At 38.9% G+C, this 27,790-nt stretch overlaps 1 protein-coding gene across 4 annotated transcripts in view; it reads left to right on the top strand.

Annotated features, from left to right (window-relative positions):
• The window catches only part of LOC118847715 (ATP-binding cassette sub-family A member 9-like), a 122,642-nt gene extending 98,038 nt beyond the window's left edge, over nucleotides 1-24,604 (top strand). For 3 of the 4 annotated variants that reach the window (XM_036756314.1, XM_036756315.1, XM_036756317.1), the window contains 10 exons: nucleotides 2,252-2,369; nucleotides 2,984-3,075; nucleotides 11,636-11,859; nucleotides 13,098-13,173; nucleotides 13,251-13,345; nucleotides 13,913-14,032; nucleotides 14,385-14,525; nucleotides 17,253-17,332; nucleotides 24,005-24,060; nucleotides 24,196-24,604. In XM_036756314.1, coding sequence (XP_036612209.1) covers nucleotides 2,252-2,369; nucleotides 2,984-3,075; nucleotides 11,636-11,859; nucleotides 13,098-13,173; nucleotides 13,251-13,345; nucleotides 13,913-14,032; nucleotides 14,385-14,525; nucleotides 17,253-17,332; nucleotides 24,005-24,060; nucleotides 24,196-24,294 — 1,101 coding nt within the window. In that variant the 3' untranslated portion in view covers nucleotides 24,295-24,604. The remainder of the gene's footprint in view (nucleotides 1-2,251; nucleotides 2,370-2,983; nucleotides 3,076-11,635; nucleotides 11,860-13,097; nucleotides 13,174-13,250; nucleotides 13,346-13,912; nucleotides 14,033-14,384; nucleotides 14,526-17,252; nucleotides 17,333-24,004; nucleotides 24,061-24,195) is intronic. The other variant, XM_036756316.1, reaches the window with a different exon arrangement.
• The last annotated feature ends 3,186 nt before the right edge of the window (nucleotides 24,605-27,790 follow it).

The raw sequence follows: 27,790 nt of genomic DNA on the forward strand, positions 1-27,790 counted from the left end.
TCCAAACTTGAGGGGATGCATTGTTGTTTTCAGAGCTACTTCTATACAGCCAGCTCTGCCACACCAGCACTCCTCCTTCCCCAAGAACCCAACCTGGACCTGAAGAAAATCTTAAGCAGGCTGTACACTCCTGCTCTGATCTGCCACTTCATTCCTCCCACCAGGTGGGCCTGGGGCTAGAAGCAACTGCAGGTGCAGTTCTTTAGCTGCACCACCCCCGCTACCCACGGGGCAGTGGCTGAACCACGAACTCCTTCCACTCTGTCCCCGCAGCTTTTCCCACTAACCTCCTCTGTTGTCTTTGGTGTTTGTGCATTGAGAAGTCTGGTAACTGCCACAGCTCACTGATTCAGGGCGCTAGGCCTTGTTCAGCCTGGTTCCTGGTGTGGTTGATCTTGCCACAGCCCATGCTGAGCTGTGCTCCCCTCTGCTCCCAGCTCCATGCACGATAGACCTCACCCAGTGACCATCCAGGTTGTCCTGAGCTGGAGCCCTGCCTCCCTCTGCTATTATGTGGGTTCTGCAGTTCTAAAATTTGTTCAGAGCCATTTTTCATAGGTTTTTGGAGGAACCTGGTAGGGAGCTCGTGCAAGTCCCAGCTTTCCGGCCGCCATCTTCTTCTCTCCATTATTTCACATAAGTCTTTCCAGGTTTTTCTAAAATCATTGAACTCATCATTTCTTACAGTATAGTAGTTAGCATTCCATCACAATCATATACCACAACTTATTCAGCCATTTCCCAGTTGATAGGAATCCCTGCAATTTCCAGTAATTTGCCACCACAAAGAGAGCAGCTATAAACATTTTAGAACATATAGGTTCTTTTTCTTTTACCCTAATCATCTTTGGAAATAGACCAAGTAGTGGGTATTGCTGAGTGAAAGGGAATAGGTAGTTTCGGCATAATTCCAGATTGCTCTCCAAAATGGTTGGATCATTTTATAATTCCCCCAACTCTGAATTAGTGTCCAAAATTTTCCACATCCTCTCCATTTGTCACTTTTCCCTTCTAACATTTTAGCAAATCTGGTAGGTATAAAATGATATCTCAAGGTTTTTTCATCTGAATTTCTCTAATCAATATAGATTTAGAGCACTTTATATAACTATAAATTGCTTTGATTTTAAGTATTTTTTCTTAACTCTTTCTTTCTGTACTCTACTCAGTCTCTCTCTAGCTAAAGCCGAAAATTTTCTGGGATCACAGTTAAATTCTCAGACTCTTCACCGACTCCCCAAGATGATGGCCAAATAGTTAACACTTCAAGATTCCATTGACTTTTAAAGATAGAGTGAGAGTTTTCATAGTCTCTGTGCACATTGAAGTCAGAGTTATGCATTGATGAGCCTGACTTTAATCCATTTACAGAAAATATTAACTCACATTAAACTTATACCTCGATAATGATAACTTATACTTTGACAATTCAATACAACATCTAACCCTCCTAATTTTACAAACGAGGAAACTGAAGCATGGAAGAGTTAGTTCATCCAGGGTCAGAGAGCCATTGAGTGGCAGAGCAGAATTTGAGCCCAGGTTATGTGACTCCTATCCCAGCACACTATCCTACCTCTCCTGGATCTGTGATACTGTACTACTAGTGTAAAATTAAAACTCTGGATGCTGTCTTATCTGGTGCAATTCTAATCAATGTCTGAACATAAATTCTATACAAAGGATTTATCCAACATATTGGAAGGCTTCCTTTGTTATAATAAAAAAAATAAACCTACTTTGTTTGCCTCTTGGTATCCATTTGTGGTCCCTTATTCTCACTACATGACTACCCACTTTTTTTTCTAGTCATGCATAACTTTGATAATGTCATTTTATGTCACTTCTAAAATGTAAGTCATTATTGTTAGCCTACTTACCCACCTTGTATATTTCCATTGTTTTATGAGTCATCCACAATTTTTAGTCTTTGGAGATTGTGATGTTCCATGATTCAAACCCATAGGTCATGAAGATACTGATATCATGAAAATTGGTTTTTGCAACCTTCAGCATCTTGCCATCACAAAAAACATATGCCATAATTCCAGTGTCCATTCATGCATGAATAAAGAGCATCTTCTCCTAGACATGAACACATGGTGGGACAGTTCTCTTAACTACATCATACAGGTGCTGCCCCCATACAACCTACTTTGGTTCATAGTTTGAGACAGAGAATGGGGTTGAGTCAGGGAGAATGCAGCATTCAACTAAGAACGATGTGGAAAATAAAAATTATCTTTTTCAGAAACCCGTCATTATTGCTAGCTGTCTACGCAAGGAATATGAAAGCAAGAAGAAAAGTTGCTTTGCAAAGAAAAAGAAGAAACTGGCAATAAGAAACATCTCTTTTTGTGTTAAAAAAGGTTTGAAACAATAAATCCTTTAGCGGAGTCCCCCCACATTTTCTAGGCTTAGGATCTTTGAGGGTCCTGATTCTTTGGCAATATTGGAGACTACTAGTAAATATAAATGTGCCCAATATGTAAGCAGGGCAAATGTGTCTGTACTATTAATGTAAAACAGTTTTGATCAAAAGAACAGCATTTCCCAGGATAGGAAAATAATTATATGTCCATTAAAGCCATAGGCTTCCTGTTGAGGTACATGATAATGAACTCTAAGCAGCAGAGATTTTTATGATTTAAAAACTGACTAGTCCTGTGCCACTTTCTCAGAAGTTTTCAGAATATTTCTCCATTAAATTTAATGATATTTCAATTACAAGTTGTAAAGTCAAGGCCCCAGAAAGGTTTCCCATATCCACCTAATTCTTGTATTGTAAGGGATACAAGGGAAATGGAAACAGAGTCCCTCATTTCCATTCCACTGAAACAACTGCTACAGTGACATATAGTGAAAAATCAATGCAGTAACTCCAAGAACATTTCTTGCTCTCTTAGTCTCTAGGGAACATTTGTATAGGATGTTGGTAAATTAATCTGAGCATAAACTGACTTTCAGTCACTGTTCCTTTCAGGTGAGATCCTGGGACTGCTAGGACACAATGGAGCTGGCAAAAGCACAGCAATTAAGATGATAAGTGGACACATCAGACCAACTGCAGGAAAGGTAGGAAGAACAGAGGAAATTGTTTTGAAGGCTGATGCCTAGAAGATAAATTTCTTAATTGCTGATATTCATTTTTTAAATTTTTGCATCTTGTTCTCTCTGCCCCTCTTCTTGTTATGCTCTTCTTTTTTGGTTTTCTCCTGGTCCTTGTCCTGCCTGTCTGATAGCTCCTTTGCTGGATCTTCATCTAGTTCATGCCCACTAACCCTGGATGTCCTAGAAGGCCCTCTCCTCTTCTTCTTCTATACTATTTCATTTAGTGATCCTATTCCCTCCCATGATGTCACTTATCTTCTCTATGCTAATGATTCTCAGATCTCCTTTTACAACTCTATACTTTCTCCTGAATTCCAGACTCACAGTTCTGACTGTCCACTAGATATCTCAAACTAGATGTCCTATAGACATCTCAACATATGAAAAGCCAAACTCATTATCTTTAGCCCCAAACCTGCCCCTTTCCAAACTTCCCTATTACAGTCAAGGGCAATCCATCCTCCTCCTAGTTACCCAATCTCAGAACCTAGATGTCATGTGTGAATCCTCATTCTCTTTCAGTCTTCATATCCAGTCAGTGGCCAAGTCCTGTCATTTCCACCTTTGTAACATCACTCCCAAACTTCCTCTTTTCTCCTCTAACCCTGATGCTGCCCTGATGGAGACCTTTATCACCTCATGTCTGAATTATTGCAATAGTCTAATGGTTAGTCTCCCAGCCTCAAGTGTTTCCTTAATCCAATCCCCCTTCTATTCAGCTGTCAAAGTGATCATCCTATGTGCAGTTCTGACCACACCACCTCCCTTCCTATTCAGTAAACTCCAGTTTCTCTCTATCACTTCAAGGATCAAATATAAACTGTTCTGGCATTCAGATCCTCATAACCTGCCCTCCTTTACCTTTCCTGTATTCTTACATGTTGTACCCAACTAACATACTCTACAATCCAGTAACATTGGCTTCCTTGATGTTTCTCTAACAAGATACTCCATATTCAGACTTTGGGTACTTTCCTTGGCTGTCCTTCATGTCTGGACCTCATTGCTACCTTCTGGTCTTCCTGACTTCCTTCATGTCCCAGCTAAAACACCACCTTCTAGAGGAAGCCTTTCTTGATTCCCCTCAACTCTAGTTTCTTCCCTCTATTGATCATCACCAATTTATCCTGTAAATATCTTGTTTCTACATAGTTGTTTTCATATTGTCTTCTCCATTAGAATGTGAGCCTCTTGAAAGCAGAGACTGTGTTTTGCCTTTCTTTGTATGCTTAGTGCTTAGCACAGTGCCTGGCACACATTAGGTGCTCAATAAATGCATATTGACTGATGGACTTAGTAGTTCAAAACATAACACACAGTAAATGAGTAGATGATTTTCCAAACAAATACTACTATGGAATAAATATCATACCCCAGACTTTTGTTAAACAATAAAATGAACCTAGTCTACCTGGGGAAAAACTGCTGTCTCTAGCCATTAAAGAATTGAAGTGTTTTATATTCATCCCTTAATAAGAATAAAATAACATATGACAGAAGACAAAACATTTTTAGGTGCAGACCATCTAAATTGAGACATCCTGCAAAGGTAAAAAATGTAGATAGTTATTACTGAAACAAAGGCATGAACTTAAAGGTTGCTTAAGGATCACTCAGATTAAGCCAACTTCAGCAACTGGACACCATCTTCTTGGACATAAGATGGTTCATATTATGGTTATGTAAGTATGGAGGGGGAAGGGAAACTGGAATACATGTTTCCTCATTTAAATCTTCACAAAAAGGATAGTTCTCAAATGGAATTATTCAAGCCAATTCTTCTTAACCTTTTTCATGTCAGGAACCTCTTTGGCAAGTGGCTAATACTACTATCATTACTCACATATAAGAATGATTTGCTAAAGGAAAATGCTAAATTGCAGTTAAAGGCTAGGGGAAAATGTATTTTGTTGTATCCAGATTCATGGATACCCTGAAATTTCTCCATGGACCCCTTGGGGGTCTATGAATGCCAGGTTAAGAACTCCTGATCTAAGCTGGAAAGTAGTGTGGCAGAAAGTAGGCATAAACTAACATCTCCCACATTATACCGCATTAAATCCAACCCTTCTCTTACTTCAAGCCTCAATCTCTATCCTTTCAGCAGATGACCTGGGTCTCCTACTTGCCTAGGAAGATCAAGATCATCCATCATAAGATCACCCTTTTCTAGCACAGCTCACACCTTCTTTACATTATCATTCTTTTTTTTTTTGATCATGGAGAATGAGACAACCATTGTGTTCATCAAAGCCTGCCTTTGCACTTGTATCTTTTATATCACCCCCTCCATTCTCTTTTGGGAGCCTACACAATTACTTCTCTCAATTTCCCTTCTCTCATGTACTTGTTCTTTCCACCATTAACTCCAAATATACTCAGATGCTGACACCCACCCAAAACAATCCTTACATGTCTTTTGCTTCTCATTGTTAAAGTCCTAAGAATAGTTGATACTTGCCAATCCACCTCCTTACCACCCAATTAATGCTAACACCCTCATAATCTCCTTTTGAAATGAATTCTCAATTTGAGATCTGTGAACCTGAAATATATAGATGATATTGGTATAGACAACTTATATTACAATAAAACTGGTTTCTTTTATAATATTCCATTTTATTTTATGTTTTTTTAAAAACATTATCCTAAGAAGGGGGTCCATAGATTTTATCAGACTTCCAAGGGAGTCTGCAACAAATAAAAAAGCGGTTAAGAATTCCTTCTCTAGATTCATCCTATTGAAACTGAACTCTCAAAATGCACCATGGATTCTTCATTATTGAATCCTTTTATAAGTCCTTATCCTACTTGACTTTTCTGAAACATTCAATACTATCTTGTCCTCTTGGCTCCCCCGGCTTCTCTCTTGGTTTTTATGGAATTGTTCTCCTCGTTAGCCTATAATCTGTCTGACTTCCTCTACCTTCTCAGTTTTCCTCAATATTTCATCTCCTTCCATCTGATTACTAAGTGATCATCTAAGCCATCTTTTTTGTTTTTTTTTTAACTGGATCTCTCCTTAAAACTAACTCTTTTTCCTAACTTCTCTATTTCTATAGTATCAATCTTCTAGTTTCCCAGGTTCAAAATCTTGTAGGTATCCTTGACTTCTCTTCATTCCATGCCCCTCCCCCCAATGATTAGTTACCTAGTCAGTTTGATTTGAGTTTTGGAATGTCTATTGAATCCATCCTCTATTTCAATCTCAGTGGCTAGTCTAGGTCTCTGGCTATCTTTATAGTTTACTATTTATTTACTATGCTTATCATCTCTTCCTCCTTTCAATCCAACCTATATACTGCTGTCATGTGTTCATCCTAAAATACTGCTTTACCCATTTTACTTACAATGTGCAAAAACCATTGGTGGAACTCCGGGGCATTCAAGGTCCTCCTTTATCTGGTATTTATTTTTCTTGTTGTTCAGTCGTTTTAGATATGTTTGACCCTTTATGATCTCATTTGAGGTTTCCTTGGCAAAGATGCTAAAGTGTTTGGTCATTTTCTTCTCCAGCTCATTTTACAGGTGAGGAATCAGAGGCAAATAGTGGCAAGTGACTTGCTCAGGGTCACACAGCTAGTAAGTGTCTGAGACCAGATTTGAACTCAGGAAGAGGAGTCTTCTTGACTCTAGGCCCAGCACTCTATCCACTGCACCACTTAGCTGGCCTTTGTTTACTATAACCTTACCCTTTCTTACTCTGATGCAAGTTTTTTATTGCAACCAAATAAATCTATTTCCCAACATGCTGTATGTTTTGCATAGTTGCTTATATTATTCTTATCTGTTACGGTAATTAGGGTAGGACTTTTTTTTTACTGTTTTCTCTTTTGGAATGCTCAGGTAATCAAGTACCTTTGATAAATTTTGCCTTTTAAATGTAATGGCAAACAAAGTGGACTTTTGTTATCTTTGTTTTGGAGTGCTCCTCAGCACTAAGGAATCTTTGATTGAATCTCTAGTCTTCGATGACCTGCTTATGTAAAGGGAAGGCCTAGTTCACATGGGTTTGAGTCCCATGGTTGTGATGCCCTTTGATCCTGAAGTATATAAACTCAGAGGTTAGCATTTTTCATTTGGGGGGTACACTCATTGGAAGAGTGTTAGTGATTTGGCCAGATGAGACTCTGGGTAGCTATTGAAGCCACCCCAGCTTTGAAAACCCAGATGTTGGTGCTTCTCTCTGGTAACCATCTATGGTATTGTGATTTGGTCAGATAGATAAAAGCCTGTCTGTTAATCTGTTGGTAATTTCTGTTTGCATTTGCTCTGAAGTTCAGGGTGCTGGCTTTTCCCCCTGAACTAAGTGAATGGTATATGTATGTTTAAATAAAGTGAGATTGCTAACCCCTTAAAGTTGCTTTCCTTAGAAAAGCAGATCAAAGGACCTATACTAGCAACCCTTCTGTGCGCTCCTGTTGTTGGCCTTTCACCTCCACAGCAGCTGCTAGCAACATTGCTGTTATATTATCATTTAAAATGTCCTGCTAATTCCTTTCTGCTTTAAAAGACTAAAGGTTTGAGAAAGGGAATAAGCATCTATTATGTACCTACTATATGCTAAGCACTTTTAAAATATTTCATTTGACCCTCACAGCAGGTCTGTGAGGTAGGTACTCTTATTATCCCCTTTTTACAGTAGAGGAAACTGAGGGAGACAGATGTTAAGTGACTTACCCAGTGTCACATAGCTAGGAAGTACCTTGGGACAGATTTGGATTCAGGTCTTCCTGACTCCAAACCCAGCACTCTATCTACTTTGCCACTTAATCTGCCTCCATATAGGTTTAACTAGTATGAGGGGGCTTATAGGTGTTGTTTACATGAAACAATATCTTCCTACAGGAGTTGAAAAAGAGATGAGTCACAGAGGACTCAGCTGGTGGGCAGAGCTTCAGAGAATGTATGGGACTTGAGTGGAGAATGGGTAAGACTTCGAAAAATAGGAAGGAGTAAGAAAGGAGACTATATGTTTTAAGTCGGAGCCTATGTGGAAATAGAGTATTAGATTAATCTGGTTGCAAGACAGTATTTAAGTAGGAAGTAGGAAAAGATGTTGTAGAATTGGCAAGGACCAGATTGGAGGGCCTTGAATGCCAGACAAGGACCTTTAGATTTCATTTAGTAGAAGGCAGAGGGCCACTGGTGAGTTTTGCCCATGATGAGGGTAATGTAAAATAACATTTTAGAAATATTATTTGGCAATGTGTAGATTTGACTAGAAGGAGGAAGAAATGGTAGGCAGGGAAATCAGTTGATAAACTATTGTGATAGTCAAAGCTGAGAGGTGATGAGGGTTAGGACTGGCCACTAGAAAACAGAAACAAGCAAATGGGCTGTATAGAAGTTACAAAGAAGAAATCAAAATGACCAGTGACTGGGAGGGTTGGAGGGATGGTGAGAGAGGAGGGTTGGAGGGGATGGTGATAGAGGAGAAAAAATCAAGATTGACTCCAAGATCTTGATTGTGGGTATTTGGGGGAAATGAAAGTATCACTGATAAAAATGACAAAATAATTAAGGGGAGTTAACTTCAAGTAAAAGATAATTAGTTTGATTTTAGATAGATGGAAAATGAGGTTATAACAGTATATCCAAGTGGGAATATCCATCAGGTAGTCAGCTTATATTTCAGCAGAAATCAGGTCCGAAATAGATACTTAGAGATAGAGGTGCTAGTTGTAGCCATGAGAATATATGAGATCACCATGCAATTCAATAAACATTTACTAAGCCCCTACTCATTACAAGATAAGGTGCTATATGTTAGAGCTACAAAGAAGAAAAAGGCAAAGGCCTTATCTTCAAAAAGGGGGTACAACACACATAAAGACAAGAATAACATAAAGTCGAACATGATGGGAGCAGAAGAGAAATGCAAACTGATGCTGCAGAAAAAAATTGAGGAAGGAGAACTCTGAGCTTGAGAATCAGAGAACTGAAGATATTTATAAACCTGACCTAAATCTTGAAGAAAGAGAATCACTTTGACAGGCAAGGAAAAGGATGTGTCTTTTTTTCTGTAATTTTGCTATTATACACACACATGCACACATATGCACATGGAGACGAGCTGGGACAACTCTATATTGTTCTGGATAAGCAGAGCTGTGACTTGGCTTAGCTCTATGGTTGTATGAGTGGTATTGCTCCTCTCTTTTAGAAGAATTGTTTTCCTTTCAAACTGAGGTACAGGAAATATTGTAAAAGGAAGTGGTTAGGATAGTACAATGCTTCCCAGTTCCAGTTGGCTGATCATAGTCTCGCTCAGTCGAATTTTTATTCATTTGTCTAGAAGGATCTAGGTCCAAATTTGTCTGCCTGTTGGAGGAAGTTGTAAAAATGAATGATTTTATTTACATAGCTCAAGCACCCAGCCAGAGAAAATTTACTCTAGCAAAATACTACAGTTGTAAATCTCCCTCCTGGGGACTCCATCATGACCTCACTCTGCTGTGTTTAAGCAAGGATACATACTGATTAGTACTGTAGTAATTAACCACATTTTTCATACTTAAAAGACAGGGTAAAGAGAAAGACAAATATAATCTTTAAAATGGATATTTGGGCAATAGACATATGCTTTCCTAGGGGTGGGGAAAAGGGAAAGGAGAGAAGAAAAATTGCAGAAATCACTGACTTAGTGTGTAGGACAAGGAAAGTTCCCTCCTGTTGTATCTACCCCCTGCTTTATTTGTCCACATGGTTCCACTTCAAGACTCGGAGCTCTGTGGAGCTTATGGCTGGTGCCATAAGTTTCTCTCCAAAACCCCAGCATTGTTCTTGGTTGTGGCAGCTACCTCTGCATGTACCATTCTGATCCCCATGTATTCATGCCACTGCCATCACACTTGTTTCTGAGCTGCCCCTCTCATGTGCCTCACCACCCATTAGAATGGTAGAGGCTAGCTTGTAAAAGTCTAGACCCTACTGGCCCCAAGGTCAGTGGAACTCTTCTGGGGAGCTGGGGATAGAATCACAGAGTCATTGGATGATTTCTGCCTTGACCAACAAGTTCCCTCCTATAACATCCATACCTCCTTGACGATACCATAAACATACACACATGTGTATATAAAGTTATACAATATGTCGGTGCTTTTTTCCTAGCAACATGCATATGTATACATATATATGTACATACATATGCTTATGCATATGTACATTCAGTCATTTTTCACTTACGTCTGACTCTTTGTGACCCCATTTGGTGTTTTCTTGGCAAAGATACTGGAGTGGTTTGCCATTTCCTTCTCTAGCTCATTTGACTGATGAGAAAACAGAAGCAAACAGGGTTAAGTGACTTGCCCAGTCAGATCTGAACTCAGGAAGATGAGTGTTCTTGACTTCAGGTCTGGCACCCTATCCACTGCACCACCTAGCTATCCATATACATACATATATTACTACAAGAAGGGTATCAATTATAGCCCACATTTAGGTTTTATATAATCCAGATGATGGGGACAAGTGAAGCTCATATTCAGACTGATACAGTATTCATGGCCCATTTCACTCATTTGGCATTTAGCATGTATTATCTTGTAGTGTTATTTATCATTGTATTCTAACTTCCTGATTTTATTGTGTGTACTTCAAGAGCAAGTGCTTCATGCCTCTTTATAAACCCGTTTCCTATCATTCTCAACCTCTACAAATGATGGGTTCATTAACTGTTCGGTGTTGATGCTGATGAAGACTTATGAAGGAGAGGAAGATCCTTTTCTCTATCTCCAACTTTTTGCAAATATATATATTGTAACAATGGCCTGTCTTCTGGACATACGCCCCCAGTTGTCAGAACCAGGCTTCAGTTGGTGGCTGGGCAAGCCAGAGAGGGGAGTCAATCTGAGGGAAAAGGGCAGGGAGAATGTCTATGAGTACCACAAAGGAAGGTCTGTTTGTTAAGTGTCCAGGATTGAGGATAACAATCCCTGAAGAGGCAGAGCACACCAGTGCTGTTTTTTTTTCTGGGGGTGGGGTGGGGGTTGGCTGTCCAAGGATATTAACAGTAAGTGTTAAAAAGATCAGATTCTAGCTATTTGAAAACAAGGCGGACAAAGTTGAGGTAACTAGGGCAGGAGATGATGAGATTGAGAACCATGAACTCAGTCACGAAATGATAGAATCGTGGAAGTCTGAATTTCAAGAAGGCAGCTAGATAGAGTATCAAATGAGACAATATTTGTTTTAAAATACTTAGCACAGTTCCTGGCATATAGTGGATACTATGTAAATGCTTACTCCTTTCTCTTTCCCTTCCCTTCAAGAAAAGAAATCTAAAGGACATTCATCATGGCGAAGTGAGGAATGGTAGGAGAAGAGGCATTTTCCTGTAGATACTTTCTGTGCCTTTACATACACTAGTATTCATGTAATTATTCTCTCTCAGATTTTCTTCATAGATAAATTATTGGAGATTTATTCTTTATTCAGATGCAGATCATACAGAATATATTGCTGAAAAGTGGGTGTTTATATATTCTACATGGATGATATGAAAAAGGGCTCTGTTGTGTAGGTGGTGCTGAAAAGGAGCGGTAGCCCCATGAATCAACACGGACATGACATACTCCCGTTCCTTGGCTACTGTGCTCAGGAAAACTCACTGTGGAAAAACATTACAGTGAGAGAACACCTAGAGATGTATGCTGCTGTGAAAGGGATGGATAAAGAAGATGCCACAGTTATGATTTCACGGTATGGAACAGAGAGATCCCATAGCAGTTCTCTCTGGGAAAAAAGGTGGTTATTCTTTTACATACAATCAGGTATGGAGATTTTTTTTCTTAGAGTTTATTAAAGATTCATCATATTGGGTAGAGCCTTAAGAAATCTCACCATTTATGATGTTTGTCTGACAAGTGGGCCAGATTGAATCTGAGCCAGGTATGGAAATTTGTAATGATATTCCCCACAAATCATGGATCGTTAGTGCTGGAACTGGGATAGAACCAAAAGTGTACTGGGGCCAGCTAAAAAGCTGATCGTTAAATTTTCAGTGTGAGTATTTATACCTTCAACATGAGCAAATGCCACAAATCAAGCCTTGGTTAATTGTATAGACTTAAGAAACTGATGGAGAAAATGGCAATAATGCAGAGTTTGTTAGGCAATATATTTTCCCTCCCAGAGAGCCAGTTTAACATTTATCAGCCCACCCCTGGATAGTTATCTACTTTCCTACCTCTCAATTCAGTGCTTATTTGTACAATGCAGCCTAATAAGAAATAAATATGGACACATGAAATTGGCAAACAAAGCAAATCGAAATGAAATAATTGAAAACTATATGAGTAGTAAATTTCAAAGCCAAAACCCTTTTTCAAAGGTCAACAAATTACAGTCTCAGGGCCATGTCTGACTTGTCTTCCCACGAGCTAAGAATGGCTGTTACATTTTTAAATACAATAAAGCTTTATTTAAAAATGTAGAAGCCATCCTTAGCTAAGGGGCCATACAAAAACTAGGCCAAGCTTGGCCTGTTGTTGTTACAAGGTTTCTAGGAGGCATCAGAACTGTCTTGTGCCCAAATGGGCCTATTTTCTGTTATCTAGAACTGGGATTTTCAGAATAACCATGACCAATTCTAGTTAACAGTTACGCCTCCCACATCACAACATTCGCTATCTCGGTTTTGATAAATCACAAATAGGCATAAGAAATTATATGGGAATTTGGGGGGAGTTTTGTGAAAGCCACAGACAGATGACACAGAACAAGTTTAGAAGCTCAGAAGTATGTAAAATATATGTATAATATTCATATATTTTATCTTTTAATACCATAATAATTCAGATTTCTCCCCTGGTATGAGGGGAGCACTAAAAAAATTTATGCAGCATTTGCAGATTGTGGGGGGCTCCGTGCCACTAACCCTTGTGATGTGGAAGGGATAACTGTACTCTCCTTTGTGGGCACCTTCTCCTAATGTCCACCACGGGCACAGAGCTTGATAATACATTCAGTGTATTTTCTATCAGATTAGCAGATGCTCTAGCACTTCAGGAACACATGAACTTTCCAGTCAATCAATTGTCACCAGGCATAAACCAAAAGGTATGTATTGTGTTTGATGTTCTTTTAAGTACCACCATGGTAAGGTCAATCACAAACAGTGATTGTCTTCATTTCAGCTATGTTTTGCACTGAGTATCCTGGGAAATCCTGCCGTCTTGCTTCTGGATGAACCATCGACTGGAATGGACCCAGAAGGACAGCAGCAAATATGGTGCGAAGAATTATAATGAGCTTTAGCCCTAGTAGCAAGAGATCTGATTGGATTTTTATCCCTTAGTTGGTCCTATTAAAACTAAGCCATGAAAGTTTTATTTCCTCATTCACTTCAACTGATCAACTCTAGGAAAATCAATATTTAGCACCAAAAGTTTCCTTGTCATTTCCTACCAAGTTCTCATTTGAGGTTAAATAACCCACCTAAAGTTCCAGCAAATCCTCCAAGGATTTTATTACATCCCACAGGTCTTCTGTCTTATAAATTTATTTTAATTTTTATTATTTATTGATTAATTCAATGCTTCTCTCTTTTAATCCCAAATTCTGCCTGATCTCAGAATCACTCGCTCATAGTTTTCTTCCCTTCAATTCCTGCATCCAGTTAGAGACAGGAAGTACAGTTTCCTTGGTCCCTCGTTACCCTGCCATTTTGCTCTATAGAATCATTTTCCCTTTTATCTGTTCTGAATTCCCCAGACAAATTTATTTTTCTTTTGCCAAGTTTTACAGAAACATCAACGTGTTTCCAGTAATCACAAGCATTTTCTTGGCTTCATTCCAGGCAGGCTATCCGAGCAACCGTTAAGAACAAAGAGAACGGTGCTATCCTGACTACACATTACATGGCAGAAGCTGAGGCTGTGTGTGACAGGGTGGCCATCATGGTGTCAGGACAACTACGGTGGGTGAATGTCCATTACAACTTCGCGAGTAAAGACTTAACAGTGCAGGGAAAAGAGTATTTCTTGTGGAGGGGGGCTTCCGCTACCCTACTCAATTTCATGAGCTGCTGGATCTGCTGGTCGGATTTAATTATTAGGTATTGCTTCCCTTCTTTCGCACTCCCTCAACACTCACCATTCAAAGATCAAAGAATAATAGCAATCTATAGCAATAGATTAAGTAGCAAATATATTATTTTCAATTCTCTCTCTCTCTCTCTCTCTCTCTCTCTCTCTCTCTCTCTCTCCCTCCCTCCCTCCCTCCCTCCATCCCTCCCTCCTTTCTTTATGTCCCTGTTTTTTGGGTCCTAGGTGTATTGGTTCTATTGAACATCTGAAAAGCAAATTTGGCAAGGATTATTTACTAGAAATACAAGTGAAGGAACCTGGGCAAGTAATGCCCCTACATGCTGAGATTCTGAAACTTTTTCCAAGAGCAGTTCGGCAAGAAAGGTAAGGAAACTTTTTCCTGTGCTGGCAAAAGTTAGCTTTACTGTGTCATTAGCTTCTATTGCTTTACTATAAATTTTAGTGCAGTTTGACTCCTGAGGAAGAGACAGATAATAGGACCTGGAATGTTTAGGTCACCTGGGAATAAAGAAAAAATAAATTGCTATTTCTAGAAGGTGATTATGGGACTACTGAGGGCAAAAGTTACAGACAAGTCTTGCTTTTGAGAAGACTGACTACTAAGCAAAACACACCGTTAGTGACTTTAACACCTGGAAAAATGGAGAAGTAGAATAGAAGCTCCTTGAGGGTAATTCTATGTGTTTTATATCTGTATTCCCAGCTCTTAGAATGGTTAGTGCTTTTCACATAGTTACTTAATAATTGCTTTTTTATCGACTGATTGAAAGGAAGAATATAGATTGTAAGCTCCTTGAGGGCAAAGACTGTCTTTTGCTTCTTTTTTATGTTTCTAACACTTAGCTAAATGCCTAGCATATAGCAGGCACATGAATTATTACTGATTGATTGACAGTGAGGAAAAGTTAAAATGGTCAAACAAAATTAAAAAGAAATAAACTAAGACAATTTTGTTACCTGAACAACCCATTTTGAAATATTACCATGGGTAGAGAACCTGCTGCCTCAAGGCCACATGTTGTTTTTCGGGGTCCTTGGGGGACTCCAAGGTCCTTTTGACTGAGTTGAAGTTCTACAGAATAAATCCTTTTATTAAGGGGATTTGTTCTATGAAGTTTGGATTCAATCAAAGGGCTGCACTTGAGGACCTAGAGGGTCATGTGTGGCCTTAAAGCAGCAGGTGCTCCGCCCCTGTGTAACTAACCTAACCTCTAAAGACTGAGCATGGATGAGTCTGGTCCCTGAGCATCTTTCCACTTCGAGGTTCTAGGGAGTAACCCAAAGTCGTTTGGGATGTCTGGCTAATGCCATTGGTTCAATCCCCATTCTTCTGTGTACCTCTTTAACATAAATTTCTGAGGATTAGTGCCTCAGCATCATTTAACCAAGTAATATCAATTCACTTTTACAAAGGGATGTTTACTGTAAAGATACAGCAAGAACAGAAGACAGACATTTCCCCCATCACTAGGTACTTCCTTTCTTCTATTCTACCCCAATCCCTAGGGAGAGTGGACTGGCATTTAGAGGATTTACTAAAAAGCATTTGCCTTCACCAAGCTCACTTCCGAATATGGCATAGATGAGGTGTTCCCCTGTCATCTGCCTTTGCTCTACTGCTAGGCCAGCTGGGGTATTCAGGACTTAGCTCCTTCCCAGGCTCAGCTGCCCTAAACATCTGGTATTGCCTCTCTCAGTAGACTCTGGCGACTCATTCTTCCAACCTTTCAAAGCTCATAGGGTCTCAGCTCTGTCTATTCTACGCCTAATACTCCTGAACCTAAGGCAGGAAAAATAGACGTATTGAAGTCAGAAAGAACAGCAGAATCCCATACTCATGACTTTATGTAAACTTGGGTGGATATAATGGGCCACTGGTGCTAACTAGTTCTCTCTTTCTCCCACTAGGAAGCTTAGACTCATCCTTGCTTCTTTATTCTTATGATTCCAGAAGGAAGAGAGAGAGAGGGAGGGAGGGAAGGAGAGGGAGAGGGAGAGAGAGAGAGAGAGAGAGAGAGAGAGAGAGAGAGATTCATTTGGTGCCTTTTGAAAACATGCCGGGTTTTGGCTCAGAAGGCAACCAAAAGTCCATTTCTTTAATATGTAGTTTGTTGGCCAGAAATAGTCACACCAACTCATGTTTCAATATGTAGAGCTGGCTTTCTTCATTACATATAATGGCACCTATAAAAGCCAGCTCACCAAATTCATAGTTTGTCAATTTCATGTTGCACGCCCCCCTGCACCCTGAATCAACACCTCAAGTTCTCTTATAACCGTTCTGTGGGGAATTGTGGTCCTACTTACTTCTCTTGACTACAATGTTCTTTCTACTACACTCTTCTGCAACTTACTATTTTAGTCCATCAAAGGCTTATTGTAGCTTAATTGGAGTTCTGTTACATTTGCATTGTCTTCTGAAAGTTGTGGGGTTTTGTGGGGGGTGGGTGAGTGGAGGAAAAGGAGGCTGTAGGCAGAAAGAGAGTAGGTTGTGGTAGTTTTGGAGCGTGGGACAATTTCCCAGGTTATTTACTGGGAGGGAGACCTAGGTAGAGTGCCAATCTTAGAGGTCTAGAGAAGTCTAGGGAAGTGAACTCCAGGTTGGGAGGAAAGGTAAGGAAGATGTCTTAGAAAGAACAGAAGGAGAGACCCAGTGCCTATGAAATTCTAAATGTGAATGAATGGTTTTAGATTTATACTTTGGAGTTAGTATATGAACACTTAGGTGGCACAATGGATAGAGTGCCTGGACTGGAGTCAGAAAGACTCATCTTCTTGAGTTTTAATCTGGCCTCAGACACTTACTAGCTGTGTGACCCTTGGCAAGCTACTTAACCCTGTTGCCTCAGTTTCCTCATCTGCAAAATGAACTGGAGAAGGAAATGGCCAATCATTCTAATATCTTTGCCAAGAAAACCCCAAATGGGGTTGTGAAAAATTTGACAGAACTGAACAACAGTTAGTATATAAGACCAAAACTTGTTTTATTGAAAATGTAAAACTATTTCTAGTAGTGCTGCTTATTTGAAAGAAAATGGTAATTTGCAATTTTAAGACTAAGGCAGAAGTTTTCATTTTCCGCTGTTTAAGGTATTCCTCTTCGATGGCTTATAAGTTGCCTGTGGAAGATGTTCAACCTCTCTCTCAAGCCTTTTCCAAATTAGAGGCAGGTAAGATTTCAAAGACAACTTTGAAAATGACATTCTACACAGCAGATGATGACAAAAGTAAAAAAAAATAGGGTGATATAACAATAATAAATCAAAATTCCTAAAACACTTTAACGTCTTTTTCCGCCCAAAATGAATACTTTTTTGTATATTTGAAATTTAATGTTGTAGTTCCACACTAAATTTCAGGAGTCCTCTTGTGGATGCTCCCTTTTGAACTTCTTTCTGCTCTCTTCTATTTAGTTTTGTGATGATTTTTCAGCACTCCCTTCCTTCCTTCCTTCCTCTCCTCTTTTCTTTCGTTCTTTCTTTCCCCCTTTCTTTCTTCTCTTTTTTCTTAGTCTTACTATCACGTCCCTCTCTAACTCTTACCTCTAACCCCTACAATAAAAGCTCTTCCATGTGACAAGTAGGCAGTAGTCACACAAAATGAATCCACTTGCTGTCCTGAAAGTATGTCCCATTCTGTACATATAGTCCATCATCTCTCTGCCAAGAGATGGAAAGCATGACTCATTGTCAGTCTTCTAGAATTCTGACTAGTCATTGGACTGATCATAAATCTGGTCTTTTCATAGTTGTTTTCCTTTATAATACAATCACCATATAAATTATTCTCTTGGTTCTGCTTACTATGCTCTATCAGCTCACGCAAGTTCTCTTAGGTTTCTCGAAAACCTTCCCTTTCACAATTCCTTACTACACAGTGATATTCTATTACATTCATATGTAATAACTTGTTTAGCCCTTCTCCAGTTAATGGATGCCCACTTTATTTCTAGCTCTGTGCTATAACAAAAATTGTTGTGACAAATGTTTTTGTGAATATGGAATTTTTGTTCTTCCATTGATCACTTTGGGGTATGTACCCAGTAGTAGTATTGTTGGGTCAAAAGGTATGTGCCATTTAGTGACTTTCTGGATAAAACTCCAAATTGTTTTCCAGAATATAGATCTCCTTCAAAGATCCACCAACTGGGCATTGATATACCTGTTTTTTTTTGTAGATCCTACAGCATTTTTCATTTTCCTTTTTTTGGTCAATTTTGCTGATCTGACAGGTGTGAGGTGGAATTTTAAAGTAGTTTTAATTTGGATCTATCTACTTATTAATGATTTGGAGCATCATTTTTATTTAGCTGTATATAGATTGCCTTTTGTTCTTTTAAAAACTATTCATATCCTACACATTAAGATTTTAAAAAGTATTTTCCTCACAAGTGTCCTGTGAAGTAGGCACATGCATTGTTATCACCCTTTCAATGCTGATAAAACTGAGATGGAGTGGTTAAGGGATTCATCCAAAATCATATACACAGTCAGAAAGGAAATAGTTGACTGGGGGAGAATATTTGCAGCAAATTTCTCTGATTAAGTACTGATATAAAAATATATAGGGAATTAATGTGATTATGTAATAACACACAACACTTTCTAATAGGTAGTCAAAGGATATTAAAATATTTTTACAGATTATGGCAGAGATTTGTATTTTCCTTTGCAGTCCAATCTTCCTGTTTTTCCTTTGTGTAGGGGAAAAAGTTCATTTTTGTTGCTGTTTGTCAAGGTCATGGTAACATAAAAATAAAAATAAAAAAACTTCTCAAGTCATATTGCAGAAAGTGTCAGAACTAGAAAGCAATCAATGTTGCAGTCATTGTGAAAAAATAACATAATAAACAACTGGAAAATTAATTGTAAAAGAAATATCCATTTCTGTAGTTGACTAATTTTAGGACACTGGAACTAAGAGAGTTGCAGAATTTTAGGTTGGAACATAACCATGACTTGAATTAACTATGTGAATATGTTTACAAGTTTAAGATAAGAAATGACTCTCTATAAAGTGGCATATTTTCTCAAGACCTTTGAGCCTAGACATGTGCCCTAGATAAAGCTTAAATATTTCATTTCCCTTGTGTACACAGAGGCTTTGTTCTACTTCTTTCTGTAACATGTGACTCAACTTATCACAGATATCACCTGTATCCCAATGAAAAGAAGAATTTTCTGGCAATAAATTCTATTTAAATTTATATTAATTGATAATAAGATTATTCCTTCTAGCACTTTTTACATTTCCTATCCCTAAATCCTCTTCCATAAACCAGTGTTATGTCCTAGGCAGCTATCCCTACAATTTTGAAGTTTCAGAGTTAGAAGGTATCTCAGTGGCAACATTCTCCAACCAATACCTTAGAAATAATTCCTTCTACAACATAACCAAAAGTGATCATCTAGCTTATGGTAGAAGATCTCCATGAAGAAGAACGCCCAATTTCCCTTGGTACTTTCTACTTTTGGATAGTTCAAGTTGTTAGTAAGTTTACTTTACTTTATATCATGATTAAATCTTCCTCTTTGCAATTGCTCCCCATTGCTCTTTGTTCACCCTTCTAGGACCAATAAGAACAAGTTTAGACTTTTTTCCATGTCAAGCATTCCCTAGGCTATTCTATTCTCAAGGCTAAAAATTCTCCTTTCCTTTAATCAATCCTCATATGACATGAATTTATGTCCCTTCAACATTCTGGTTGTCTTCCAATATACATTTTCCATCACATCAATATTATTCCAAAAATGTGGGATGCAGGAATGAAGTCTATTCTTAATGAAGATGGACAATGTCAGAGCATAACAGGATGATTAATATTCCTTGACAAAGCCTCCCTTAATGTAGCCTAAGATCACATAAGCTTTCTTGGTTTCCAGATCATGCTCTTGACTCACATGTCAAATCATCAAAATCAGATTTTTTTTCATCTGGGCTTCTATTAGACATGCCTTCTTATTCTTGTATTCATGAAGTTGATTTTTGGTACCTAAGTGTAGGTAGTACTGCTGCTGCTGTTGCTGCTACTACCACTACTACTACCACCACTGCTACTTCTTAGCAATGATGGAGTCTTAACCAGTGATAGAATGCACCAACAAAAGCTAGTAAAAATTTGTTATCCCAATTCTTGCAAATATGATCAAAAGGGCTTTAAGTTGAAAAGAGAGAGGGAGTGAGAAAATAATCCATAGATCTACTAAAGCTGATATAGAGAACAGCAAGTACAGCATAGGAAGAACAGTAGCAGAAAGAAGAGTTTTCTCAGGAAACAATGTCCAAGAAGAAAGCCAGAAATAAAACCCATCATCTTGAATATCGGCATATATAACAGCTCTCCGGCAAGGTGGGACAGACTGCTCAACCTGGGCAAGTTTCTTAAAATCTCTCAACCTGTTTCCACATTTGCAAAACAGAGATAACAAAACACAGAGTTGTTGTAAGGATAAAAGGAGGAAACTTACAGAAAGTGCTGGAAATCTTTTAAATGCCCCCTTCACTGCTATGATACTGCAGCCACACTGGTGTAAATCCTCATCACTTCGCTCCTTTGCTAGGATGATAACCTGCTTGTGGTCCCCTCCTTTAAGTCTCTCCTAACTCCAGGCTATCCTTCTCTCATTTATCAGAGTGGTCTTCCTAAAGCACAGGTCTAACATCTCTCTCTCTCTCTCTCTCTCTCTCTCTCTCTCTCTGTCTGTCTCTGTCTCTCCTCTGCTTCTGTCTCTGTCATCTCTGTCTCTCTGTCTCTCTCGGTCTCTCTGTGTCTGTCTCTATCTCTGTCTCTTTCTCTTTTTCTGTCTGTCTCTCTCTCTGTCTCTGTCTCTCTGTCTCTCAGTCTCTTGGTTCCTTTCTTGGTCTCTCTGTCTCTCTCACAAACAAATAAACACACACACACACACACACACACACACACACACACCTCTCCCCTATTAAATAAACTCCAGTGACTCCCTGTTCCCCCACAATCAAATACAAAATCCCCATTTTGCTTTTTAAGCCCTTCATAAGCTGGTTCCTGTGTACTTTTCTAGGCTTCTTATACCTTACTCCGCCTCCATGCTCTCTGTTCAATTCAGTAAAACGGACCTTTTTACAATACACCTGAAAAAGACACTTTCTCCATACTGGGCATTTTATCCACCATTCCTGGAATTCTCTCTCTCTTCATCCCTCTCTTTCTTCTTCTCTTTCCCCTGGGATTCCTTTAAATCTCAGCTGTAAAATGCTAGTTTAATGATAGTCCATTTCCTTGGAGATTGCCTCCAATTTATCTTGTACGAATCTTATTTGTACATAGCTGTTTGAAAACTATCTTCTTAATTAGACTGTGGACTCCTCAGAAGCAGTCTTTCTTGGCATCTGTAGCACTTAGTGTTGTGCTTGGCACATAGTAGGTGCTTTGTAAATATTTGTTGGCTTGCACCGTAGTGTGATATTTATTCCTAGTAGAGTGAATGAGATAGAGGAGAAAGAAGACAGAGAGAACTGAAGGGACTCCCAATAGACCCCAAGAGGATTTCCTGCATTAAGTTGATGAAAAGAAATTAAGGATCCAAGATAGAGAAAGGATTGATTAAAGACCCCAGAACCTGAAGAATGTACTATCTCAGTAGCCTTTGAAGAAAAAAAGTATCCAGTATCTAGCAGGAGCCAAGAGTGTTAAATTAGACAGAAAGCTCAAGGAAGACAAACCTGAAAGAAGCCACTGTATTTAGTAATTAGGAGATTACTAGGCCCCCTAGAACAATAGCTTTTAAGCTTTTTTCACCATGGACTGCTTTGCCCGATGAAGACTATGACCTCTTCTCAGAATGTTTTTGAATATATAAAATGCATAGGATTACAAAGAAAATAAATTATATTAAAATACAGTTATTCCATTAAAAAAGACTAAGTTCATGGGCGCCAAGTTAAGAATGCCTACCTTAGAGAGACCAATTTTTAGGGAGGTGGGAGCTAAAGCCTTATTGTTAAGGGTTTTCTCTAAGAAGTTTCATTAGCTCTGCTTTGGAGATGAAGGTTCCTTGTCTAACAGCAGCAGAAAGGAAGAGGTCCAAAGGATTCCATTGCAGATGCCAGTGATATGTTAACTATGGGGAGCAAAAGAGGAAATGGATAGTCAAGGTTTGTTCTCAGTAAAAAAAAAAAATGAAGGAGATTAATTAGGGAAATGGGAATAATTCAAGACACCAAAGGTTATGATAAATGGGAATAATTCATTCAAAGTAGAATAATCAAAAAGATAAGAAGTCTATGACTGAAGAACAATTTTTCAGATCTTGTTCTTGGAGGTGTACAATATAGACAGATGGTGAATTCTAAGATGTAGCTACGTCAGACATGGTTTTAGTGGGGTGGAAGTGGTTATTAAAGTTGAGAATACAGAAAAATTGAAATATCAGGTTGCCAAAAGATTTGTCTGGATCAGTATAGAGAGAGACCATGAACCAGGTACCAACTCATGGAAAAAGTTGGTTGGTTGTTGTCCTTTGTTCTCGAAAAGGACCAAAATGACATCACTATGTTAGTCAAGTTACAATGTGGCCCACTGTGGCTGATTAGAGCAATATGAGCTAGGAATTTTCTACCACAGGTCAGACAATCCATGTAAACATTTGGAGTGGATTCTCTAAATTTGCATGAAAAAAGTAATAGAATGATCTTAACAGGACTGAGACGTACAGCAGCAAGTTGGTGGAATAGATAGACTGCTGGGCCTAGAGTTAGGAAGATCTAAGTTCAAATCCAGTCTCAGACCCTTACTAGCCGTATTACCTTGTGCAAGTCAATTAACCTCTATTTGCCTTGGTTTCCTCATCTGTAAAATGGAGATAATAATAGAACCTATCTCACAAGGTTGTTGTGAGGATCAGATAATATAAAATTGTAAAGTTCTCAGTATAATGCTTTGTACATAGTAAGCACTGTATAAATATTTTTTTAAAAGATGGAGCCATAACAATGGGCAAATAAGAACTTTGCCCAAATACACCTAAATTCAAATAACACTGATATCCTTTGTATTTCTTCAGTAGGCAGAGAAAACTGAGAGTTGTGCTTAGTTAGTACAAAAAGTTAGATAAAATGAGAAATTAGCACTCTCCCTAACCTATCAGCCACCCAGCTATGTTCCTTCCCTTTCCAGTCCTACTCTACTTCCTTTCCCCAGAGCATCTTCATTGTTTTTTGGTGTCCTCAACCTATAAGCCTTTGTATAATTGGGTCTATTTTCTGAGCATTTTTTAATGAAAAGATAGAAAAAAATGTTGTTTGAAAAGTTCAAGAATGTAGGGGAGTTTATCATCAGTAGTGAGGTATTCCAAATAGTATAGTGGTATGGGCTACTTGATAGGTGAATCACTTGGAATCTGATTGGGCAGAAATATAAGGGTGAAGATTTAGGAGGAGGGAGTATGTGCATGACACTGGTGCTTTAGGCTGGGAGAGCTAGGACTGAGAAATCATTAAAATAGGAGGCAAACTGTTGTGCCTACTTCCTCAGCTCAACTTCTTGTGATGAATTTGCAGAATTACACTGTCCTTAGCCTAAAATAGGATTTAGAACCTTGGTGTCTACAGCATGTGTTTTTTACACGGTGCTTCCTCCAGATGCACGGGGGTTTCCCTGATTAAGGTAATAGCAGTTTAGGTCCCTTTTTGCTCTAGCCTTCCATTTTCCAGGAAAACAGGGCCACTGGCTAAATATTTGACTCCTGAAGCTTTGGCCACCAGATGCTTGAATGATTTCTCTTTGCCATTTGTGTTGTACTATGACTTCTAAATAATGAATGAACTATATGTGATAATAGTCTAATATAACATTTATTCTCATGCAGCTAAATGTGCCTTCAACCTGGAGGAATACAGCCTCTCTCAGTCCACTTTGGAACAGGTATGTTATACTTCCAGGCAACTTTAATATGCTTTATGTTCTCTTTCCATTCATTTGGGAGTACAGGAATCAACTTGCCTTTCTTTTTTCTCTGCCCCCCCATTTTACCTCCTTCCTCTCCTCCTCATTTTTCAGGTCTTCCTAGAATTGTCAAAGGATCAGGAGCTGGGAGATTTTGAAGAAGAACTCGATACAACAGTAAAATGGAAACTCCTTCCTCAGGAAGAACCTTAAAGGGCCAAACCTCCCCAGTTCCCTTTAATCTCAATGGAGTCATTTATAATCCTGTTAATTTGTCTTATTGGTGTTATATTTTGTTACAGAAATAAGTTAGTGAAATCTTTTTAAAGCATATATTTTTACTCAGTAACTAATTACATTTAAATTAGTGAAAGAACATGAGAGGACTGGGATGAAAGCAATAAATAGCACTGGCTCATGACTGGGTTCAGCTAGATGTTCAGGGATTTCCTCTGCATTTGCATGCCCTTCTAAGTACATTTTCTGCATTCTATGAAATCAATAAACTATAGATATGATGGGATTGGTTTTTAATAGATATGCTTCTTGGCATCTGATATGCCACAAATTATCTTATATAGATTTTAAATACATCAGATATTTCTTTTTTAAAATTAACACAACTATGAACTTAGAAATGTATTTATTTTGGAAAGAGAAGGTTGAGTCTCCTAGATGCAGCTAAGTGGCACAGTAGATGGAGAGATGGCCTGGAGTCAGAAGACTTGAATTCAAATTTGGCCTCAGACACTTATGATCTGAGATCCTGGGCAGGTCACTTAACCTCTACTCGCCTCAGTTTCCTCAAGAGTAAAATGGTGATAATAACAGCACCTACATCACAGGGTTGTTTGTGAGTATCAAATGAGATAATATTTGTAAAGTGGTTAGCAAAATGCCTGGAACATAGTAGGCACTACGTAAATGGCTGTTCCCTTTCTCTTTGTTAGATTTTTATGGCTCTTTTCATTATTAATGACAGTGGGACCACCACATATAGCCTCTAATATGAGAGTTCCCAATGAATTGCATAAAGAAATGGAATTTCATCCCATCTTCTTCCACAGATCACCCTTCTGTCTCATGCCCACTGTCTCATTGATCAATGCTTTTCAGTACTGACTGCTTTCTCTGCTGCCTACAAAGAGACCCATAACTCTTCTAGTCCTTAATAAACAAAAAACAAAACTCTGACTTGATCTGAATATCCTTGCTAGCTAGCTATCCTCTCCTTCATGGATCACTCCTTGAGAAAGCCATCTACCTTGGGTTTCCCTACATCTTCTTCTTTCATGGTCTGATCACATCATTCAACTGAAACTATTCTTTTCAAACTTACCAATGATTTTTAACTGTCAAATCTAATGGCTTTTTCTTAATCCTCATCCTTCTTGACCTCTGCAGCCTTTGACTCTGGATAATCTCTCTAGATTTTCATGACACTGCTGTACTATGGTTCTCCTCCTGTCTGTCTGACCATTCCTCACTCTCATTTGTTGGATCTTCCTCTGGGTCATACCTCCCAAATGGAGATGGTCCCAAAGATGGTCAAATGCAGATGGTGCCAAAAGGTCTATTGTTAGCCTTCTTCTCCCTCTACTCTCTTGATTAGTGCCATCAGCTCCCATAAGTTCAATGTTTTTCTCTATGCCAATGATTCTCAGATCTACTTATCTGGCCCTTATCTCTTTCCTAACCTCCAGTCTTACATTAGCAACTGTCTCTTAAACATCTCAAATTGGATGTCCCATTGAAATCTCAAATTCAACATGTCCAAAACAAAAATAATAATCTTTTTCTTCAAATCTTCCTCTCTTCTGAATTTTATTACATTTGGGCATATTACAAATCTCCTTATTACTCAAACTCATAGTTTCAGTGTCAGGTTTTTTGGTTTATTTTTGGTGAGACAATAAGGGTTAAGTGACTGGCCCAGGGTCACATAGGTAGTAAGTGTCAAGTGTCTGAGGCTAGATTTGAACTCAGGTCCTCCTGACTCCAGAGATGTGCTGCATCCACTGTGCCACTTACCTGCCCTCAGTGTCATCTTAAATTCCTCACTCAAACTCACCCCACGCATCCAATCTGTTGCTAAATCTTGTCATTCCTAATTTCACAATATTTCTCATATATATTCTCTTCTGTCTGTGCACGGATGAAAGATTAATGACTGAGGAAACAAAGACTCCATCTTTTGAGCTTATTGATTTATTAAGCAATGCATGTCAATTGCCCAACAAACCAGGGCCAGACCTCCTCAGCTTGGGCCTAGACCTTAAATATGGGGAGAGACAGACTTTTATACATTAAAAACAATCAAATAAGGTTAATTAATTAAAGGGAAACAATACAACATTAGGTAATTTGATTTCTAATTGGATGAAATATTATGGACTTTCCAAGTTGGGAGGGGGAGAGTGAACAGGTGCAATTCAGTGAATTCAGAAAAGAAGGTGTCCTATTCCCCAAGTATCTGTAAACAAAGTAACATGGAAACAATAACCTATTGATCACTATGGGGCCAGTTTTCAGGCAAGACATGTGGGTTGTTTGAGATACACAATTGTGAGAAAACTCCTTGCATCAATCTTTGAATCTGATTGAGTTTCTGGTCAGTATAACTTAGGTCCTTAGCTAAAGATCTCTAAATAGCAGTGAGAGGTGGTCCAGTTTCCCAGTCATGCAGGACTAGGTTCAAACAATGCAATAAAGTTTTCTCCCAATTCCCACAATTCTCACAAGACAGAATTTGGACTAGACCCGTGACTGAATAGAAACTAAGCTAGCTTCATAATTGAATCACCAGATGGAATCAGTATGGTTCACTTAGTTCCCACAATTAGCCACTTCTGACCTAATTGCCTAATCACCTCACTGCCAGCCTGATACAGGCCCCCATCACCTTATGTCTAAGCTATCGTAATCACATTGTAACGTAGGTGAACCTCCATGTATCAAGTATCTCCTCCCCTCCACTAAGGTGCAAAATGATCTTTCTAATGCCCATGTCTGATCATGTCACACACACATTCAAAACACTCTGGTGCCTCCTTATCACTTCCAGGATAAAATATAAAACCCATTTTATGTTCAACCCCCTTCATAACAAATCCCCTTCCTACTTTTCCTTTCTTCTTCCCCCTTACTCATCTTCACAATCTCTGCATTCAAGTGATACTGGTTTTCTTGATAAACCTCAAACAAAACCTTCTATATTCTGATTCCATGCATTTACATTGATTGTCCCACCTGCCTTAAATTATCTCCCTCCTAATCTCTGCTTCCTGTTGTATTAGGAGGGCAGAGTTTATAATCTCAAAGAGGATCATAAACATGTCTGAAAGGTTCGGAACCGCCGGATATAAGAAACTCTCAAAGTAGAAGGCAGAAGAATCAAAGCACATATTTAGGCTCCACAGTAACCAACCCATGAACCAGCAACCCCATTTTGATATATTGATCAAAAGCTTCCAGGCCCAATAAGTATGCCTGGAAAGAGTAACCAGGAGGCTACAGAGAAGCATGATTGTGTAAAGCAAAATCATGCTTCCCCCTCTATGGTAAAAAGATTACCCACTGGCCTGATGTCTTTGTTCAGCTTCCTCCCGTAGGTCAGCTCTGCTACTGGCAGCTCCTGCTTCAGCTGTGGCTGTGGCTGTAGCAGCCTCTGGCTCCAACGGGAGCTGCTTTTAACCATCCAGCTTCTGCG

Source organism: Trichosurus vulpecula, chromosome 4 (genome assembly GCF_011100635.1).
Source record: "Trichosurus vulpecula isolate mTriVul1 chromosome 4, mTriVul1.pri, whole genome shotgun sequence".
Taxonomy (NCBI): domain Eukaryota; kingdom Metazoa; phylum Chordata; class Mammalia; order Diprotodontia; family Phalangeridae; genus Trichosurus; species Trichosurus vulpecula.